Source organism: Populus nigra, chromosome 9, assembly GCF_951802175.1.
Source record: "Populus nigra chromosome 9, ddPopNigr1.1, whole genome shotgun sequence".
Lineage (NCBI taxonomy): Eukaryota > Viridiplantae > Streptophyta > Magnoliopsida > Malpighiales > Salicaceae > Populus > Populus nigra.
Genome location: NC_084860.1, coordinates 15,328,829 through 15,351,910, shown reverse-complemented (window position 1 = coordinate 15,351,910; position 23,082 = coordinate 15,328,829). Strand labels below are relative to the sequence as shown.

The window sequence follows — 23,082 nt, the reverse complement described above, 5'->3', positions numbered from 1 at the left end:
CTCTTATTCTTGTAGGATACTTATGTAGAACTTAAGGGAAAAAGAAGAGAATATCTATAATAAAAACCACATATAAGCATAACTAATCATGAACGCATCTGTTTTCCAATCTATGTGGAAGCACAAACATGTGATTAGACTACCAAAGTTACAAAAGAACAAATCTCCATATCATGAAGAGAAACTCCATGACATAATATGAACTAAATAAATTAGGATTGAAAAGAAAAACAAGAAGATAAAAAAAACTAAAAGGGCTTGAGAAACCTTAGACAAAGCTATTTTCAAAATAATTAAGAATAATTTAGAAAAAATCATTCTGAAAATAACCTATAACTATTTAAATAGGTATTCAATAGATTTAGGTTGGAAAGGAAATAATACTTGGGTTGGAAACGAAACAAAACCATAAAATTACTAGATAAAATAAAGAAGAAATTAAATATGAAAATCAAAAAATATCTAGGAAAAATAACTTATTTACTAGAATTTTGTTTATAACTAGTTGATACAAACATAGAATAGTATCATCTAGAACTAGGTTCGTAAAATATCCTAGCAGACTTTGAGTATAATTCAATGATCGGATCAAAAGGTACATCCATTTTCATAAAAAATGTTATTTGACGAGTTTAGACTTTTTATTAGACTTAAACTTGTTTGTTTAATTCACATATAAATGTATATATTAGACCTTCTATATAATCTAATTACAAAAAATTCATATCTAAAAGCTTATATTCTCCTTAATCTCTTATAACACTCCAAAACCAAACAAGGTATTTCTTGTGAGAATATGCATGCTGTTATAAACATACAAGAAAGGAATAGGACACCAAACTCATATAAAAAAATCACTCTCCACACTAATTTATAATGGCAAGGCTTATAACAATAACAAATATAGCACTGCTCTTTAGTTTGATAACTATTTTCAATGTCTTTGCTATAAATTTATTATTATTATCGTTGAGGTTAATGAACCCTATAAACCATCAATAACCAGAAGGTATTGTCAATAAATATAAAGGTAATACTAAGGATCTTAGAAACATATTTTTCACAATTAATAAGTCAAGACTTAACATTAAGAGAAGTTAATAACAATGATGATCTATAATATCTAAAGCTCCTTCAATATTGTTGCTACCAATTAAAGATTGTGGCTGGAAAGTGCTAATCTAAAGCATTACAAATCATAAATTGTTCACGAGAAGCCGCAAGAAGTAAAGATGACGAGAAGAGTGTAAGGGGTGCTAACACTAATACAATATGCTAGTAAATGAATTTCATTCTAGTACCAATATTGTGAGATTTATATATGTATATTACCAATGCAAACATTTCTTACCTGTTTGATATAACAATATATATATAAAAGCAAGGAAAAAAAAAAGGCAACAATGACATTTAACAATACAAGTTAAGCACATCAAAAGGCCTTGTAAATAAGCCAATTAAACCTCGAGCTTAATCCTAATTAATACAGTGGAAACAGAGACGCTGCGACCGGACAGAGCGGAACCCCATCAGTACTCTTGAATTATCAACACGAGCGTCCGTGTTTGATATTCTCTTAGATAATGACTAAAGAAACTCGAAAACCAAACAAAGCATCTCTTGGCAGAATTTGCATGCTGATCTAGACGTGTAAGCATCAACCAAACCACCAAAACATTCATAGCCACCGCATCAAAATCACAGATCATACGCATAACCATGCCATCCTCCACGTTCTCTACATGCATAGCTCAAAATCCCCTATAAAAACCCATTGCGCCGCGCCCATCACCTCATTCATCCACCCTAACCCCACTGTACTTTTCTCCCTAAAACATGGCAAGGTTTTCGACAATAGCAGTTCTAGCTAGCCTTCTCTTGGCACTCATCGCCAATGCCTCTTCTTACAGAACAACCATCACCACCGTGGAGTTTGATGAGCAGTCCAGCAGGAGTCGATCTGGAGGCTGCCAAGAGCAGATTCGGAGGGAGGACTTGAGCAGTTGTGAGCAATATGTATCCCAAATATCAAGGCCAAGGTTAGCACTCCGAGGGATCCACAATCGGCAGGGTGATCAAGAGCAAGTTCAGCAATGCTGCCAGCAAATAAGGCGTGTGGATAGGCAGTGCCAGTGCGACGCTTTACGGTCTGTGATCGAGGAGCAAACACAGCACCAACGCCGCCCTGAACAGGAAGAGACGCAGGAGGTACAGAGGAGGGCAACCGACATACAAAGACAGTGCAGCTTGCCCGATTGTCAATCCCAATCAATCTGGTTCTAGATGCTGTTTTAGGATCATATGATGTGCCAGCTAGTTAGCGAAGTTCACTCACTCGTAGAGTGGCTTGTGAGCGGTATGCATAGTCACATCAGGCTGTTATGCAAGCACTTAGGCAATAAAAGTAAGTCTAGCACGTCGATCAGGCTGTTTATGCAAGCACTTGCGCCATAATAAAAGTACGTCTACCTTTTGAGTTTATCAGCTCATGTAAAATGTACGCATGCAATAAAAAAGCAATGCAGCAGCTTGGCTTGATGATATACAGTAGCAACATGTCATCTCTACATATCATTTGCTTGGACTTCTAATTTTATTAATTATCACAAGGACTCTGAATTTACTGAATTCTCTCGTATTTCTTCGGGCGTGCAAAGAACCCAATTATAACCCCTAAGAATCAAGCCAACTCATTTAAAAAAAATAAAATATATTCACATATCAACACAAAAAGAAGCAATCAACCATATATGCAAATCCTTGATAAAGTAAAATTTGCGTGAATGACTAGAAGGTTTATAAAAATCCTTGATAAATTAAACTAGTTTAGCTTAGTTAGAATTCATATAATTATCAATATATAAGAAATTTAGTTTGTATTGGTATTCATTATACCTTCTTGTATGATTTAGATTACTTGTATATGATTCGAATTACTTATTTAGATATAATTTAAACATTCTATATGTATAAATAGCCCCTCTAGAAAAAGTAGTCAACTCCATATATGCAATTTAATTATTTCTTCAATTTTTTTTTTATATTTATTTCTTTGCTTTATTTATCGATCCTTACCTATTCTTCTTGTGTATGCTGCAACTTAGGATAGATACATTTTTAAGGTTAGAAATATTTAAACATTCTTATTTTATTAGATATATATTTTTTAAGGTTTGAAATATTTGAATATTCACATTTCATTTGATTTTGTGAGGCTACTACTTTTATCCACTTATAATTCAGTTCTCAACTATATTTTTTTTTAATAGGAAAGAAGAAACTTAATCAATTGATTAGTCAATAATTGATCACCTGATTATTTATCAAATCGATATAATTAAACACTATTCTTCATTAAATTTCTTAACTAAGCTAATCCAATTGTAAAAGAATTTGTTTTTTGTTTAATCAGAACTTGCGGTCAAAAACTCATCACCTCCATGTTCTTTACATACACAACCCAAATTCCCTTATAAAAACTCATCACCTCTTTCATTCAACTAAAAGACACCTTTATTCTCAAGGTTTTCATTGCCAATTCTTCTACACAACAACATCAATGCTAAAATCCAAGCAAAAAAGCCTAACTTTCCAAGGTCATAAAAATGCTAAGAGCAACTTTAAAGGGAGTTCTTAAGCCAATTGTAAACAATATATGTCACAATCAAGACCAAATTCGACTTTGAAAGGGATCCACAATCCAAATCCACTTGTGACAACTTCAATAGTTAGTCACAAGTGGTGTACATGTACATGATCCGTAAGAAAAGGTTTTGTTACTGTCTTGTGAAAAAAAAAAAGATGGAGACAATGAGGATAAATTAAAACTTGTTTGTTTGAAAAGAAAAAGACATGAAATAAATTTATTTATAGGATAATTTTAGAGTGAATTTCTTTAATTCTAAAATAGAAAGTATATAGAGACATGTCCCCTTTATCTAGGAAACAAAACAAAAGTTATGTCTATTTTCATCAGAATGATTGTTTGATGAGTTTGGACTTCTTATTGGACTTAGACTAATCTATTTAATTCATAAATGTATCTACTAGACCTTCTATATAATCCAATTACAAAAAAATTCATACTAAAAGCTTAGATTCTCTATAATCTCTTGTATCGCTCCAAAACCAAACAAAGTATTTCTTGTGAGAATATGCGTGCTGATATAAACATACAAGGAAGGATCGGGACACCAAACCCATGTGAACCATAACATGCAAATTCCTTTTCCCTACATGCACAACATAAAATCCTTATAAAAACATAATGTATTTCTTTCACTAACCAAGTACAACCTAATTACTATAAAAAAAAAACCACTCATCATACTGATTCATAATGATAAGGCTTATAACAATAGCAAATCTATCACTACTCTTTAGTTTGATAACTATTTCCAATGCCTTTACATACAAATTCACTATCACTATTGTTGAGGTTGATGAACCTAATCAACCATTAATAACCAAAAGGTATTATCAATAGATATGAAGGTAATATTGGGGACCCTATAAACATACTTTTCATAATCAATAAGTCAAGACTCGACATTATGAGAAGTTAATGATGATGATCTATAATATCGAAAGCTAATTCAGCAATGTTGCTACCAATTAAAGATTGTGGTTGGGAAGTGCTAATCTAAAGCATTACAATCCATAAATAGTCCACGAGAAGCAGCAAGAAGAAGAGATGATGAGGAGAATATGAGAGGTGCTTACACTAATATGATATGCTAGTGAATGAAGTTCGTTCTAGTACCAATATGTGAGATTTATATATGTATCCATTGCAAGCATATGAGACCATTGATGCACTTATAGTCTTCTTATGAAGTAAGATGAAAGTTTGATTAATATTTTATCACATATATAATGCATCAAACAAACAAGCTTTAGTTTTAATTAAAAAAAAAACCTTTATAAAAAATACATCAAGCTAACATACTTAATAAGTAGAACATCAGAAGAAATAAAAACATGGCTAATAAAGAAAGTAAACAAACCTTCAAAGCAATGCCTTTTCCATAAGCTAGAGCAATATTGTAACCCGTGACAATGTACTTTCCAACCTCAAATTCAATGTAATATACTCTTAACTACAGAGTAAGTACCTAGTTGCATAACATTATTTTAATGTATTCCGAGAATAGATTTAGATCGATAGCAAAACTCTAGTGGTTTTAATCCCTCCACTGTCAAATTATAATTAATACAACCATTCAACTTTGCAAGGAACTTCTAAAAAGATAAAGAAGCTACTTAGAAATCCTTGGAAAACATATATGGTTTCATTAGGAGATTTCCTTAAAAAGAACCATATAAGTAAATATACATTAAGAGAAAACAAAAGTAAGACCATACAAAAGACATTACCATATCAAATTGTTAACAAGATATGAGGGCAAACTTATTTGAAAGATCAAAACTACCTCTAACAAAAAAAAATCACCATAACCACCCAAAATAACATGCAAATTGCATAGACCTCAACAAAATTCAAGAGGTTTAAAGATGATTTTTTTTTTTACCCATCATCATTTTGAATTATTTTTCAAGTTTGTATCTATATCTATAAACTTTGAAAAACCTCGAATATACTGTAAAGAAATAAAGAACATGGTAAAGGCAAAAGTATAAAATGAGGATTTCATTTAATAAATAGAAATATATTAACAAAAGGTGATATATATATATATATATATAAAAGAGACTAAAATGTAATAATAGGCTTTCATTTCAACCATTATCATAATTATCTATAACAGTAAAAAAAACACCTAGAAAAGCTTGGTAAAAGTATTAAACTCTATCAATAAAAAGCATAATCATTGGATACTTAAAAACCATCACAAAGATAAAGGACCAAGATATAGAATGGACTCTTTTTGGATGTTGTAATCTACTAATGTATGAGTGATGAAATCATGAAAATCTTCAAAAAAGAATTGGGCTTTGTAGGGTTGTAATCTTGAGCTGGTCCATGAATTTTCCTACAAAATAGGTCCTTTGTGGGTACAAGGAACACTTTAATGCCTAAGTAAAATATAAAGGGTGAAAATAATGTACGATATATGAAAAAAAAATAGTATATGAATAAATGCAGCTAGGATTGTTGAAAATGAGATTTTGAGTATTTAAATGAGGATCTAACATAACTAGATAAGGATTTAACTCAGACAAACTGTATGGGTGGTTGTTTGAGAATGTAAGTGAAATTATATATTCTAGGAATTGTTGGGTGGTTGTTGTGGTAAATTAAGTTATTGGGTGGTTGATGATGGCCCTTGAAATTATTGGGTGGTAGGTGGTGGTTCTTAGAATTGTTTAGAGATTGATTGTTATCTATGAGATTAAATGATTAAACCTTTAATGGTTATCTGTAGAGACCAACACTTGGGAACTGTGTTTTCCTTCTTACTTATGGCCGAGTGTATTTTTCATTAAGTTCTTGAGCTTATCTTATAGAGAAAAAAAATACTTTTCTAGAAAGTTGGTTTATGAATTGTTATGACATGCACAACATTAGTGGAGATGTTGGCTAGTTACATCACTAGGAAATAGTCATAGGCTAAAAAACCGGTATCTACACTACATAGAAAATGAATTGCGTGCATAGAAAATTATGTGCGCAACTCTATGAACTTGAAAAAGTACATAAAGGTGTTGGGGCAAGATCGGACAAACTGAAGTGAGTCAGGATTGAGCCAAGGCTCAAAATGCTAGGTTTTTTTTGTTAGGCCAAACAACTAGGATTTTTAGTCATTAGGCAAGCCCAAACAATTGGAATGCGGTGCATGCAATGCACCCATCAACTTCTTCTTCTTTTTTAATCAATAACAACCATTTTTGAGCTACTTCTTAACAAAGATAACCTCTTTTTCGTTTGGTGAGATATTGTCATTGTCCTGAATCTTTCCTTCATACTATCAATGTTATCCAAATTGTTGACATCCATTATGACAATCTTCACAAAAATATACATCCCACCATGTAGGTCAAGAATTGAGTGAAGGTTTGAGTCCATTTGAATTTTATAGTCGAACAAAATCTTTCCATCTTCAAGTTGCTTGCCTATAAATTGGAATCAATTCGGACCGCATTAATTAAATTGCAGAAGGATTTAGATATCACTATATGTACGCCAAATGTACATAGAAGAGATTTCTATATGGTTTGGCAACAAGCAATTGAAAAAAAAAATTATAGTTTGGCTCCATATTCAAGAGTAATATTGGTCTTTCCTAGGAGGAGCTTAACAAAAATCTGCATTCAACCATGAAGACGGAGCACCAAATGCAAAGTTGATTCCTTTAGAATATTGTAGTTCGCTATGGTGCAAGTTATTTACTAGCAAAAGATGAAATGATCCACACATGAATCTGTCTTCACATCGTATATGGTATCTGAACTTTCAACCTCTAAGGTAATAGTTTTTCTAGTGAGAGTTTTCATAAAAAAACATGTGATTGGATTATATGAACATCTTGGACCAATTCTAAGAACTAATGGATTATAGGCCAACTAAACTTCTTAAAAATAATGTCAGACATCCTAGGTCCAATAAAATATGGAGTCACATGACATTCCTTAATTCGAAGGATAAATTGGGCAATTAATATACAAAATGCAAATAAATAGTAAATTAACATAGGAAGAAAAAGTTTTGGTTAAATAGTACATTTTGAGAAAGTCGCGGTTCAGAAATAAGATATTTAACTAATATCGCGGTTCAGAAACATGACATTTGGTTACACGTCGCAGTTGAAAACTACGACAAAATTATAATTAATATCGTGGTTCTGAACCGTGACATTTCATTAATGTCACGGTTTTGATACACAACATCAATTATAATTTTATCATGTTTATAAATCACGACATCAATTATAATTCAAGATCTATTTAAGAAAAAGATCAGAGCATTTTTAAAAACAATTAGATTATTTTGACTATTGTCTAGTTTTGAAATTTTTTTATGTTTTGAGCTTGAAAAGAAGGGATGATAACCACACTAACATAGCTAGTTTTGAAAAAAATTTACACTCTTCATTGTTAATACCCAAATGAAAATGGAAAGATATCACTATGAATTTTGTGATAAGATTGCCTAGGGAAAAGAACAACAACAATACGACTTGGGTTATTGTAGATCGCTTGATAAAGTCATCACTTTTCTTGCCCAAGAAAATGATAGATAAATTGGCTAAGTTGTATATGATTCAAATAATGCTAATAATGAATTAGAGAGTTAAGAATTTTATAATTTTAACAAAGTATGATGGGTTTGATTTTTTATTGTTTTAAAGGGTAAAATGAAGGTGTTTTGTGGGTTTTTCAAATAGATTATAAGGGTCTCGGTCAATTAGGAGAGAGAGGTTGTGTCTGTGTCTGTTCTGTGTGTTCTTCGATCCAGATTTAAATTTTAATTGATATCACACTTTTAAAGCACAATATCTTAAGTTGTCATACTTTTGAATAGTGAAATTTATTAAATATCATGCTTTCAATGCACGACAATATTAATGTATGCTATTTTACTAATTTTTTTTGCAAATGGTGTTATTCCGTCAAAACTTTAAGTTTACTATGCTAATTAAACAAAAAAAAACAAATCCTAAGTAGTATATTTTGCACTTTAGCTTTGAATCCTCGGATACACTACATGACACATTAGTTTATGGGCTTTAGCTTTACCCCTTGTTCTGTGTCATAAGCCTAGTATTTCTGGTTGTAAATCTCGAACCCAAAGTTATTAATATTTATATTATTAATGGTGTCAAAGCTTTCAACCTCCAAAGTTACGAGATGTTACAGACATCCCGTATTCGGATATTTTTTTTATATAATATTTATATTTTATTTATTGTATAAAAAATTTAGATATTCAAAAATTATTAGTGTTTCATATATCTAATGAGTATTCATTATTTACTATTATTTATTAATCAATAAAAAATAAATGGATTTCTAATAAACCAAATATCTAATCTTCTAAATAAGATGCAGACAGACGATAAGATTTCTAATATTTTATTCTCTTTCTTTTCTCTAGGTATTTTCGTATTTAGCCAAAAAAACAAAGTTGAAAAAACTTCATTTTAGAATTGATTAATAAAAGTTTCAATCTAAAACAACATTTAAAAATATGTAATAATTCTAGTTTCATGATTTTAATTTTAATTAATTTTTTCAAAATATTCGGTGTTAGATTTCACAATTCATTCACCGCTTGCTAAAGCAAAAGCCAAAAGAGCTAGGAACACTGACAAACAAACAGGGAGAAACATCCCACAACATCACGCCAGCACTAGAATGAACAAAAGCGCATATGAATAGACTAAAATTTATTTGCTTAAATACGAAAGCTTGCAATGGAACTGTCCTTGACAGCCAATCCAAACAGTACCAAACTGGACGCAAACACCAACTTCAAAAGAGTACAGTAATTTATTTGAAGTAGCCATTCGAAAATGGCTACTCAGCACACACAAGAGCCCCCACGAGGCATAAAAGACCCAAGACAACATGCGGAAGCTTAAAAACCACCACGGAGACGGAGGACAAGGTGAAGGGTGGACTCCTTCTGGATATTGTAGTCTGCTAGGGTGCGTCCATCTTCCAACTGCTTTCCGGCAAAGATCAACCTTTGTTGGTCAGGGGGGATTCCTTCCTTGTCCTGGATCTTAGCCTTGACATTGTCAATGGTGTCTGAGCTCTCCACCTCCAGGGTGATGGTCTTTCCAGTCAAAGTCTTAACAAAGATTTGCATTCCTCCACGCAGCCGAAGCACCAAGTGAAGGGTTGACTCCTTCTGGATGTTGTAGTCAGCAAGTGTCCTTCCATCTTCGAGCTGTTTTCCAGCAAAAATCAACCTCTGCTGGTCCGGTGGGATCCCCTCCTTGTCCTGGATCTTAGCCTTGACATTGTCAATGGTGTCAGAGCTCTCCACCTCCAAGGTAATGGTCTTCCCAGTTAGAGTCTTCACGAAAATCTGCATGCCACCACGTAGACGAAGCACCAAGTGGAGGGTGGACTCCTTCTGGATGTTATAGTCAGCAAGGGTGCGGCCATCCTCGAGCTGCTTGCCAGCAAAGATCAACCTCTGCTGGTCTGGGGGAATGCCTTCCTTGTCCTGGATCTTGGCCTTGACATTGTCGATGGTATCAGAGCTCTCAACCTCCAAAGTGATGGTCTTTCCAGTGAGGGTCTTCACAAAGATCTGCATGCCACCACGTAGACGAAGCACCAAGTGGAGGGTGGACTCCTTCTGGATGTTGTAATCAGCAAGGGTGCGGCCATCCTCAAGCTGCTTGCCAGCAAAGATCAACCTTTGCTGGTCTGGGGGAATGCCTTCCTTGTCCTGGATCTTAGCCTTGACATTGTCGATGGTATCAGAACTCTCCACCTCCAAGGTGATGGTCTTTCCAGTAAGGGTCTTAACAAAGATTTGCATGCCACCTCTCAAACGGAGCACCAAGTGGAGGGTGGACTCCTTCTGGATGTTGTAATCAGCAAGGGTGCGGCCATCCTCAAGCTGCTTGCCGGCGAAAATCAGCCTCTGCTGGTCTGGTGGGATTCCCTCCTTGTCCTGGATCTTGGCCTTAACATTATCAATAGTGTCTGAGCTTTCCACCTCAAGGGTGATGGTCTTGCCAGTAAGAGTCTTGACGAAGATTTGCATCTGACACCCCAAAAAAGTAGAATCAGAGACAAACTAGATTCAGATCTCAACATATAACAATCCTTCAGATCATTAACAATAGCAAACAAATTCAATTGATCATTTAAAAAAAAACGATAACCTTTTCTTTTAATCAAAATAGCATCAAAATTAAACGAATAGAAACATGATCCATATTAATTAATTAATTAACCAAATCTTAAGAGACCCTTGAAAACATCGAGATCTAAACAGAGTTAATAATAGAGCCCTAAGATCGAGACAAATAAATCTGAACATCAGGCAGATCTATGTTATCCATAAAGCACTAGCAGATCTTAACAGAATAAATCAATTGATCAAAATTTGAAAAAAAAACATGGAAAGGGTCCTCGATTACCCCCATCAATCGAGATCTAAACAATAGAATCAATAACAACGTCGTAATATCCAGATTAAAAAAATAAAACAGATTACTGTCATCAATAAACGATTATTAAGGACTGATCCATAAAACACTAACAGATCGTATAAGAATTATATTAAAAAATAAATTTAAGAAAAAACTAGACAATCGGACACGAGACGCATACCTTGAATGAGAGCTGTTTAAAGATTTTGATAGAGAAGAAATAATCACAACTGCGAGGATGAGAGAGCTGGAGCGTCTCAATATATCATAGAAATTTGATGGTGAAATTACGGGAATACCCGGCTACAAGGTCCAATTAGGAAACGCCACGTCTTAGATGATCCTTCCGGAAGACTTCTTGGTTGTTTTTCCTTTTATCTGTGGCGTCTAGTGGAGGCGGATATTGCCAGGAAACTGAGAGTGAGAGCAAAGGACTACGCTCTTCGAGTACGCGTGTGTATGCGGTATTTGAATTTTGAACTTTCCTGTTTGTTTGTAAGGAAAAAAAAAAAACGTTTCTGTTGGATTTACGTCGTTATATTGCTATGAAAAAATAATCAAAATATTTTTGAGTTAATTTTTAATTTGAAAATAATTTTTTATTTAAAAAAGTTATTAGGCGCTAGAACCTTCTTTTGTTTTTATCTATTGTTAAATTAAAAAAAATTTATTTTTTTTCTACAGACTTATTAATTACTAGTTGATTTCCAGTTATTAAACTAAATAAAATTACAAATATTTATTAATTTGTATAATTTTGAGGTTTGATTTAAATATTTAGATAGAATTATTTAATTTAAACACGAGTTAGCGGGGTTATTTTAAATATTTTTTATATAAATAAATTTACAAAATAAAAATATAAAAAAAAACAAAATAAAATATTTTTCACGTTAAAAAGTGAAATTTCCTTAAAAATTGGTTGTATTTTATCAGCATTAAACTTGAAAATGACATCAAAGTGAAAAAAAAAAAACAAGAAGTTGTTGTTGGGATTTATGAATAATAATTGAACATATAAAAAAAATACTTTTCTCAAGTGAAAATATTTTATCAAGCATTTACATTTTTTTTTACTTGGTAGAAATTTATCTAACAACAATAATAAAAAAAAAAGTGTTTGCATATAAAAACCAAAATTAAGTAATTGAGGCAGTGTAGTCCACGCACCTTGAATGATTAGTTTATATATTTCTTATTTGGAGTGTTGCTGAGTTGGAAGGGAAAGGAACGAGTAAACGGTGGGTAGCCGTCTTCTTACGCCTATAATATGGATCACACAATTTGCAAAAGGGGTTTGGATTTGGTGGACAACTCCGTCACCATAAAATAATATTTTTTTATATTAAAAGAAAAGTTAAAATACATGAGATTCGGCATTTCTCAATATTTTCAAACCACTTGGATGAAAAGTAATTTTATTTTAATTATTTTTAAAATTTGTTTATTATTTAAAAAGTTGGTTAACAAAAAATAATTTCTAATTAAAAAAAATTAACTTGATTTTCAAGAAAGTGTTTTCTTTTTATTTTGAAAGAAAAATATTTTATGGAAGTTGTGAAAAATTTAAAAATATCATATTATTTATTGATTATATCAAATTTGATCCTCAAACTTTTGATTGCTATATATATATATATTTATTGAATTTTTTTTAATTTTATCTCTTAGAATTTGATTTTTATATTAACTTTCGTTCTTATTTTTATAATTATTATTTTCTTTTTTCTTATCATTTTTTAATTAAAAATTTTTATCTATCAAATTTGATCCTCATTCTTTTAATTGTTACTTATTTTATTTGAAATAATTTATGAAAGAGTAATTATTATTATTTTAATTTCTTCATCTTTCAATTTTTTTATTTATTAGATTTGATCTTTATTATTTTGATTATTATTTATTTTATTTGAAATAATTTATGAAATTATATTTTTTTTTCAATTTCATTCACATTCAACTTTTTAATTTATAAAATTTGTTCCTCATTATTTTAATAAATTTGAAAAAAAAATAAAGCATTGATAAGTTATTTTCCAACTCATTTTCCATGACATAACCAAACACTAGAAAGTGTTTTCCAACTTATTTTTTATTACACTACCAAACATCGAAAAATAATTCACTTTCTCGGAATTCACTTTCCAAAAAAAACTTACTTTTCAGCAAACAAACGGGGCCCTAGTGTGTGCAATAGATTTAAATGACTAGTAATTTGTTTTAAATCTTTTGATATGTTTGGTTTAACTAGATGAATTTTGCATATAAAAGAAGAGTAAGGAACCCTCGGTTTGTTAGTTTTGTAAACTTAATAAAGTATAAAATAATTTAAAGATAAATTACAAATTGTTGGTTGATGTTCTTAAAGAATTGTATATGTAATATCTTAAACAGAATGTTATGTATATACTGAATTTTTGAAGCATTTAGATGATATGAAAGATGTAAAAAGTATATTTGTCATTGAATTCTTATTATTCATCACTTGGTGTAAATAGATTTGGTGTAAATAGATTGAATGCATTTAACCTCTTAAAAATCCAACACTATTATCTTAATTAGTTTTACTATTAATTAAAGTCTACAAACTTAGAAAAATAGGCTGAAAATCTCTTTAAAAAAATCTAAATCTAAACTCTAGAATGATTGAAGAAAAACTGAGTAGAAAAAATTGGAAAATAACAAAGAAGAGCATAAGAGCTATTTGCATGGTGTACAGAACACTTCCCTTTTATCCCTTTTTACAATGATTTTTTAAACTAAAATTGATGTAAAAATAATTTTGATAATTATTGTAATTAATTCTCATTGTATTTCTTGAATTACCCACCACAAACAAAGATTTTGACAAAAAATTTTTGCCTTAAAATAAGATGTTTTCCCATTGAAAATAAATTGTTTAAGTAAAGAATGGTTACACAATTTAATCATGGGTGGACAAATAATAATTCTTTTGGACTAACAAATTATTTTATCCAGCCTAGACTTCGGGGCCAAGCCTAGCAAGTTTTTGTGACTAAAGCCTACTACTTATCACTTAGCCTTGCGCATATTCTCTCTAAAGATTTTGGTGCATGGAATAAATTTTAAATTTTAAATTTTTCATTATATAAGCTACAACAAAATCTTATAATTTTTTGATGTGAGATTGTGTGTTTTGGATTTGTAAAAACATGTCAACTAAGAGATTTTTGATATAATTTTTTTTTTAATTATAATCCATTTTAAATGTATTAATGCTCCAAGTTTAAGAATTTTTATTGAAGGGTAATTTTTAAAAAGTTTTCACCTGACTCCTTTAAAAATCAAGATGTTATCCAAGATATCAATAAGGAAGAATATCAAATAGCTTCAATTGAACAACGATTTCAAAATTAAAATATTCCTAAAAAATCACAGAAATATATATATATATATATATATATATATATATATATAATACAATTTTATTTTTTGACAGATGAATGAATGAATTATTCAATAAAAACTACTTACAAACATTAACCGTGAATTTTCAAGTAGGAAGTGTGTTTGGTGAGAGGGAAAGTGAGAGTAAAAGAGAAGCTTGGATAGCAATCTTGTTGCCGATACATAAGAGGCATGTGATGGAGCGAGCAAAGGTTTCTAAGAGTATCTAATTAGAATAATAGAGATTAAATTAAAAAAATAAGAAGAATAGGGATTAAATTGAAGTTTGCCAGATCCAAAATTAAAAACTCTAATTTGTAGAGTTTAACCTATACGACATCGTTCAACTATTGTGCACCTTCTCTTTGGTAATCTTGGCTGATCGAGTAAGCATTATCAGGTGAGTGAATGTGGTGTTGCTAATCACCTTTGAGGTTGTAACCACTACTATTCAACTGAGAAACACTCCATTTACAATCCCATTTTCATGAAGTTAAACATTTACACCTCATTTTCTCTAATGATCTCAGCAACATCTTGTCTACGATCAACCGCCCTTGTGTTTTCAGATTCTATATTGATCGGGTTGACACTTTCAAACAGAGAAATGTGTAGCTACCGACCTTCAAATTGAGAAAGATTGGATCCAACATAAGGTTATGCACCCCTCTACCATGATCAAGTGGTCTCAAGAAACATTGACGTCGGTGTTACTCCTACGAAGCCACGAAAATGGTCAACCCGGTTAGCTTTAACTAAGACACCTATTTGCACAAAACCTCCAAACTCTTTCATGTGTTCACACTTAAAAACTTCAAGATGGTTCTTATCAAGGGTTTAAAACCTTTATTTCAAGATCAAAAGGCTAGAAACACTTTATCTTGGCCTTCAAGTTTATTACAAAACCACCTAAATCCAAAATCATTAATCTTGTGATGAAACCAACCTAGTTTTAGTTTGTTAGAACCTTAACAAATTCATCTAGAAGCTTTAAATTCGCTTATAAAAAAAAGAGGTAATCAAAGGAGTGGAAATGAGAAAAGCAAAGTGGAAAGAAATTTTGGTGAAAGTTTAAGCAATCCTCTCAAGTTTGTGATTTCAATGATTCAATTTGTTTTTGTTAGGTCTGGAGAGAAGGAAAAAAGAAAGCAGCATTAGAAATCCATTCTTATTGGAAAATTCAAGCTTGGAAGGTATATTCTTGCAAACCTTGAAGTGGAGTCCATGAGGTCTGCTAGATTGATTTTTGTTATTTAAATGCAATGTTTTGAATGTGTTAACATATTGATGATTGCTTTAATACATTATGTTTGCATATGATTTTGATTTGAAATTTTCTAAATATCTTAGCAAGGTTTTTCTTTTCTGTTCTTATATGTTTTTAGGTTTCTAAGTTTTCTTTGGCTCTAGTTGAAGGTTTAGGAAGACATTTTAAATTTAAATTGCATAAATATGTAGGCTGATTTAGGTTGACAATTTTAAAGCTTGGAATGTTTTGCATGTTTATGATGAATTGTTGTTTTTATTACTTTTTTTTATTCAAGTATATTTAGTAATGATAATTTGGGTTGTCGAGGTCAAAAGAGTTTGGTGTGGAGGTTTAAAATGTGTTCTGGGTTTAACAACATACTGAGTTTTCTAGGCAAATCTGGGTTCATGTTCTTCGTGTTCATCTAATGAACGTTGTCTTAGGTACTAGTTTTAAGTCTCGTTTTATTTCAATTCTGGTTTTTGTAAGTTTGCATATTATTATTAGTAAGTAATCTAGGGTTTTAGGATCAATAACATGTTTTTGTAGATTTTAATTTTAGGGTTTTGGTTTTGAATCGAAACTCATTTTTGATAAAATTGTAATATTTTAAGGAATAATTGAAGCAAACTGACACTTTATTCTTGATCTATGCTTGATTGCAATCAAAACCTGCTTTTTATTACTTGAAATCTGATCTGGTTTGATGTTTACGTTGCTAGGTTTGAGTTTGAATGTTGTTCATACTTTTCTGTGTTTGATCCATCTTTCTTGAGAAATTTTTAGTTTTTATGTTTGTACTTATATTGAATCTGTTTTGAGTTTGGGTCTTTATTTTGGTTTGTTTCCAGATTAACTTGGTTAGGTCAACTCATTCGGGTCAAAACAAGGTCAATTAGGAGGCCCTGTTTGATTTGCTGTTTTTTTTTTTTAAGGTTTCTTTATTTTAAGGATGTGTTTGACAAACACCCTTTAGGCTTGTTTTGGGTAGTTTTTATTTCAAGAAAAAATAGGTTTTTTGCCAAACATGACCTTACTAAAAAATATATAATAGAAAATGTCTTTTTGCATGTTGCATACAACCAAGTCTATAAAAAAAAATCATGTTTTTGTTTAAAATATAGATATATAAAAATACATGTTGTGTTTTAGCATTTTTTTATAAAATATATATTAGCATGCATATCAGATCTAATAATCAGTTGATTGGATCCATGAGAACTTGACCAATATTTCAATAACCCCTATAAATTTTGATTCATGGAATTAATGGTCAATATTCTGATATAAATATTGGACCTACAAGAAGGTTGATATTTAAATGTCAGGAGTTGATCAGAAAATTCTCATAATTATTTTAAATATTCACCAATTTTAATTAGGAATATTTTTTTATCACAATATACGAATTGCCAAAAAAAACCTTTCTATAAGAATTTATTTGGGCACACGAGCTCATAATAAATTTCAAAATGTCATATTTACTTACATGAATGAATCTTCATTCTAAATCATAGACAAACTATCGATTAGGAACCCATCAAAACCTTTAAACCACATTTAGACTACACAATATAGCTTACATAAAGTATGGTACGACATGGGTGCTAATATATTTCCTAGCCAGAATCAGTCATTTACCCTTAGAATCTATAATAGGACCAATATATTAGGATTTTCTAGTGATTATGAACCAAACAATTAGGTGGTGACTCTTTAACTTATCAATGTTGCACGTTCACGTGTGACATTGTTTTTGAGGCTTCCTTGGCCCAACAAAGCTGTTATATATATATATATATATATATATATATATATATATATAGTAGTTGGAGTATGGTAAAGTGAATTTGATCTATATCTAAAATTCTATACAAAAGTAACTAAGAAAAGAAATATGGAATATTGAAAAAAGATAGGATTGGGTTGACATCTCTTATATTTAATCATATCTAAAATCAATATAGAGTATGGTAAGGTGAATCTCATGCATAATCAATATATCTATAATTAATTCCATGTAAGAGTAAAAAAGTAAATAAGGAACATTGAAGACGATAGGATTGGATTGACATCTCTTATGTCTGGTCATATCTGAAATAGTTTCCTTTCTTTTCGAAACGATTTTTTCGTCCAAAACAGATGTATTATGTCCTAAAACAGATGAATCAAGACGTCGATGTGTCCGGTCACACATTGCCACAGAGGGTGCATGGAAGCGGCGCCCACCGACCCAAGGAAATACGCGCTTGCATGACATTACCAAGTTTGTATTAGACTGCACTCCCAAGTTTCCTTGCTTTATATAAACTGAAGAATTACTCATTTTACTTTCAAAATCTGAGAAACATCACATTCTTTCCTTCACCCTCATTCGTCCCTCTCCCCTTCATAACACAATGGATCCTCCATTTGAAGAGAAATACAAATCCCTCTTAACCAATGGTACTCTATTATCAAAAGACAAGGATTATGTTATAATGAGTGATTACGAGGAGCATGAGCTGCCTATCATAGATCTTCACCGTTTGACGCTCTCCTTCTCGGAGAGAGAGCTATGCAAAAAAGAGATAAGGCAGGCTGCACGTGAATGGGGCTTCTTTCAAGTTGTGAATCATGGGATTCCACAGGAGATTGTGGAGCGCATTCAACTGGAGCAAAGGAAGCTTTTCCATCATCCATTCAGCAAAAAGGCTGAAGAAAACATTTTGAATTTGTCTGAAAATAATGGTTACAGATGGGGTAACCATACAGCCACTTGTTTGAGGCAGATATCGTGGTCAGAAGCCTTCCACATACCTCTCACAGATATTTCAAAGATTGGTGGTGAATACAAGAGTCTCAGGTGCTGTTAAATTTCCCATTTTAGCTAAATAATGCAGCTTACGGACTAAACATATTAAGGATTTCTTACCGATCTAATTTAATTTTGAGGTTATCTGGATAAGCTCACAAATGCAAGGTGTATCCAAAGGTTTACTAATTACCTTAGCTTGGGTGATTAGTGAAAATGAACTATATCAATATGGAGTACCTCCTACTGTAAATCATCATTACAACCTAATATCTTGTACACATATATATATATTTGGTTATACATGTATTGTTTTTAATTGAACTTATTTCTAATCTTTCCAACATTCCTCCATCTTAATTTACAGAGAGAGCATTGAAGCTTACGCAGCAACTGCTGGGAAATTGGCTAAAGAGATGACAGAGATTCTAGCTGAGAATCTGGATGTTTCCTCCACTTACTTTCAAGAGAATTGTCTGCCGGAAACTAATTATCTTCGAATGAACAGGTATCCTCCATGTCCATTCTATTCTGAGGTGTTTGGCATACTGCCTCATACCGATAGCTGTTTCGTCAATGTATTAATTCAAGACCAGATTGGAGGATTGCAACTTTGGGTAAATGGAGAATGGATTAGCGTTAAACCTCATCCAGAAGCTCTACTAATTAATCTTGGTGACTTATTTCAGGTATGTTCCTATGAGCTTGTGAAGATTGCTATTAGAGTCTAAATTATTTTTAAGTATGTTCCGATAGCTGTAAAACTTTTAAATCCTCCTTTATATATAATCCAAACTACACCATTGAATTTAAAATTATTTATAAATTTCGAATATTTTTTTATATAATTATTAAAAATTGAAATTTTAATATCGGTTGCATATTTAATTAATTAATTCATGTTTTGTTTGATGAAAAGCAGGCATTGAGCAATGATGTTTACAAAAGCATTAGGCATCGGGTAGTACTTGCCTCCAAACAAGTTGAAAGGCTTTCTTTGGCATATTTATATTGCCCCAGAAATGATGCTGTCATAGAGAGTGGAAGGAAGCCATCAATTTATAGGAAGTTCACATTCGAAGAGTTGATGAAGCAAAATTCAAGGGATATTGAAGAAACTGGCCGCAAACTCGGGATCTCAAGGTTTCTCATGTGAATATGAGCATATTGTGCTGGAACATTTGATCAGGACTGAATAAAATTCAAGGGACATTGTTTTTTTTTTTTTCTGATAGGGAAACATTCTTCTGAAATAGTAAATTATTGAACAATAAGTTTGTTTGTTTTTCAATTGGAGCAGGAAGTGGAGTTTCTAGACCTCTTACGAACATGGACCTTAGTGATATTCAGCTATCCTAGACCTCTTGCGAACATGGACCTTAGTGATATTCTGCTTGCACTAGAGCAAGCTAGACCTCTTGCGAACATGGACCTTAGTGATATTCAGCTATCATAACTAGTCCTTCATTCTGCTTGCACTAGAGCAAGCTAGACCTCTTGCGAACATGGACCTTAGTGATATTCAGCTATCATAACTAGTCCTTCATTCTGCTTGCACTAGAGCAAGCTAGACCTCTTACGAACAAGGACCTTAGTGATATTCGGCCTTACAAGCATTTCTTAATTTTCCCAATCCTAGTGTGCACGATAGATTTAAATGACTAGTCATTTGTTTTGAATCTTTTTGAAATGTTTAGTTTAACTATATGTAATTTGCATAAAAAAATAAAAACTAAAGAACCATGATTTTGTTAGTTATGTAAACTTAACAAAGTACAAAACAATCTAAAGATAAATTACTAGTAGTTGGTTGATGTTATTAAGAGCATGTTTGTTTATGTAGTTTATTCTGCGTTTGAAAAAAACCACATAAGCAAAATGTTTGGTAAAATGACAAATGTTTTTTTACTGTGTATGAGACTCACCACAATTAACGTTTCAAACTCGGGTTAGCCGAAAGCAACATCTATCTACTTCTCCCTTTCTACCATGTCTGTGAAGAGTGAATTAATTCACTCCGTACTATTTACCTGAACAGTGTCCCCATTATTCATTGAACCGTGTCTGACCCTGTAAAAAAAATCTATTTTTTTAATTGTGTTTTACTTGAAAAACTAATGTTTAATATTATTCAATAACACTACATAAATTAGAAGGAAATCACATGATAACGTAACATTTGCAGAATTTGATTGCAATTTCAATTTTGTTTCTAATGATATTTTACCTGATTTTGTTGCACGCTCAAAAAACTATGGAAATTGCAGTCCTTATCGAATGAATTTCATACTTGATGATATTGTAGATAAGTTAATGGAATAATAAAAAATATTTGACATAAAGTATTATTTATTTAATGATGTAATAGTGGTAGTTAAATCTACAATATTTAAATTAAAAACCATCAATATTAATATATATCTTTTTTAGTTATTTTATAATCTCAATTTGAAAAGCATATTTAACCAAATACATTAAACTACTTTTTATTCAAACTCAATTTCAACCACAGTTTTAACCAAACATATATAAATATCAAACCAACCTCAACCAAAAGTACTTTTCATAAAACAACTTTTTTCAAACCACAACCACAAAAATTACCACAATACCAAACACACTTTTTAAATAACTTCGATTGTATAAAAAATGGAAATCACCCTACTATCAAATAATATATCTTATGTTTTTAATATTTATGTGAAATGGATTAAATACAAAAACTAATTAAATGCGAAATTCACTAGGAAAATAACTCAAATGAGGTAAAAGCAACTCCTAGACCTAATTTCAGGAGATCCAAAGGCCTGATGATCAACAAATTGGGTTCCTATAGAAACTCGGTCTGTAGAATCATTTGACCAAATTCGAGCCTAAGTCAACGTTTGGATCTTTTGCTATTATGATTTTCATTAGCATTCATATTTGATGTGTCTGGGCTTCTTGGCATACTTCTTTTCGGGCTTGGCCATGTCTATCTGGTCCATAGAGTGTTTGTAATACATCTCTCCTTCATCTTTTGTTTTATGTGGTTTTTTAGAATAAAAAAAATTACACAAATTAATTTTGGTAACTATTAGAATTAACTCTTGTTGTTTTTCCTTAATTAATTACCCACCATGAAAAAACAAAAAAACCTTTGACCCCACTCTTGCACTGTGAAAGATTTTGTAGATTTAGAATTTTCAAATGGGCATTAAATACGCATGAATGGTGAAAATCTAGCTTTTACCCCACTCTTTTATATCCTACCATTTATTTTATTTATTAAGGTTTATAGAATATTTTTTAGATGTTTTGTGTTGAAATAGAGTAAAAAAATAGAATTTTAAACCAAAAAATATCCTAGCTTGATTTTTCAGCCATCTCTTAATGGCTGAATTTCATAAATTGACCTAAGTTAATATATTCAAACTTCATCTTTTTTTTTTGATTTCATAACTAAAATCAGAATAGTAAAAACAAAAACTACATATTTAGTAATATTTAACATTCATTAAGGAGTCAAATTATCTTCTAAAACTATACAAAGTCTTAGCAATCAAATATTTTAAAGAAATAAATATTTTATTGTTAACCACAATGTCTAAAACTAAATCAGAAATTTTTTTCATATTTTTTAATATTTAATACACTTTAATTATCTTCTAACATTGTGCAAGTCTAAGCAATCAATCTGAACTTATTAACCAACTTTAAAGAAGGAAATATTTTACTGATAAACATAATTTCTAATTAAATTTAAAGTTTATTAATCTTTATTGGTAATGTTACATTATATTATTTTTATATTACAATGTTGTAGATTTGTTTTCAATCTTAAGCTGTGGTGTACGTTATATATAATCTTGGTAAAAAACTTACTTTAACAAATATTATGTTTTTTTTTTGTTATAACGTAACCATAAGTAAAACTAAAGACAAAAGAAAGCCAGAAAATAGTAGAGAAGAAGAAAAATGAGTTATTGCAGGGTGTATAGATTATCTCCCTTTCAAATCCATTTTATACAGATTTTTAAAATTAAAATTGATACAAAATTAATTATAATAATTACCAGAATTAATCTTCATTGTTTTCTCTTAATTAAAGTTATGAAAAAAAAACCTGGCATTGTTTTATCTTAAAAAACTTAAAAATTAATAAGTACTTTTAATAAGTTAATAAATACCTTAAAAATTATTATTTTGAGCCAAATAATTATCTTATAGCAAACTCAAAACCAAGTTCACAATAGATTGTCAAAACATAAATCTAAATCCAAGCCAAAATCCTAGAGCCTAAGGTCTAGACCCAAGACAAGCAAGCATATATATACATGATATAAATATGAAACTATTTTTTTCAGGTTCATTTATGACTAGTCATAAATGAACCTGAGAAAAATAGTTTTATACTTTTCAACTTTTCATTTAATAAACTATAAAAAAAATATTATATTTTTTTATGTGAGATAAAAAAATTTAAATTTTATAAAAATATGTCAGTTAATGATTTTTTAAAATTAATTTTTATTTTATCTATAATTTATTCTAATCATGTTAATGTTCAATATTAA

The 23,082-nt window shown here is 30.9% G+C and overlaps 3 protein-coding genes across 3 annotated transcripts; 2 read left to right on the top strand and 1 right to left on the bottom strand.

The window, feature by feature from the left end:
* Nucleotides 1–1,836: 1,836 nt before the first annotated feature.
* On the top strand, nucleotides 1,837–2,283 carry LOC133702792 (2S seed storage albumin protein-like). Its single transcript, XM_062127107.1, has one exon. The coding sequence runs from the start codon at nucleotides 1,837–1,839 to the stop codon at nucleotides 2,281–2,283; it is 447 nt and encodes a 148-aa protein (XP_061983091.1).
* A 7,047-nt stretch (nucleotides 2,284–9,330) lies between these two features.
* Nucleotides 9,331–11,416, bottom strand: LOC133703971 (polyubiquitin). The gene is made up of 2 exons (XM_062128723.1): nucleotides 11,257–11,416; nucleotides 9,331–10,684 (listed from the first exon to the last, which is right to left on the bottom strand). The coding sequence occupies exon 2, from the start codon at nucleotides 10,682–10,684 to the stop codon at nucleotides 9,539–9,541; it is 1,146 nt and encodes a 381-aa protein (XP_061984707.1). The 5' UTR covers nucleotides 11,257–11,416; the 3' UTR covers nucleotides 9,331–9,538.
* Nucleotides 11,417–17,835: 6,419 nt separating this feature from the next.
* LOC133702500 (gibberellin 2-beta-dioxygenase 8-like) lies at nucleotides 17,836–19,879 on the top strand. The gene is made up of 3 exons (XM_062126797.1): nucleotides 17,836–18,577; nucleotides 18,894–19,215; nucleotides 19,449–19,879. Exons 1-3 carry the CDS (start codon nucleotides 18,132–18,134, stop codon nucleotides 19,680–19,682), a joined length of 1,002 nt encoding a protein of 333 aa, XP_061982781.1. The 5' UTR covers nucleotides 17,836–18,131; the 3' UTR covers nucleotides 19,683–19,879.
* The last annotated feature ends 3,203 nt before the right edge of the window (nucleotides 19,880–23,082 follow it).

Coding starts and splice junctions, on each gene's coding strand:
- LOC133703971 (XM_062128723.1), bottom strand. CDS start 10,684: ATGCAAATCTTCGTCAAGACTCTTACTGGCAAGACCATCACCCTTGAG.
- LOC133702792 (XM_062127107.1), top strand. CDS start 1,837: ATGGCAAGGTTTTCGACAATAGCAGTTCTAGCTAGCCTTCTCTTGGCA.
- LOC133702500 (XM_062126797.1), top strand. CDS start 18,132: ATGGATCCTCCATTTGAAGAGAAATACAAATCCCTCTTAACCAATGGT. Junction 18,578..18,893: donor GGTGAATACAAGAGTCTCAG/GTGCTGTTAAAT, acceptor CTTAATTTACAG/AGAGAGCATTGAAGCTTACG. Junction 19,216..19,448: donor ATCTTGGTGACTTATTTCAG/GTATGTTCCTAT, acceptor GATGAAAAGCAG/GCATTGAGCAATGATGTTTA.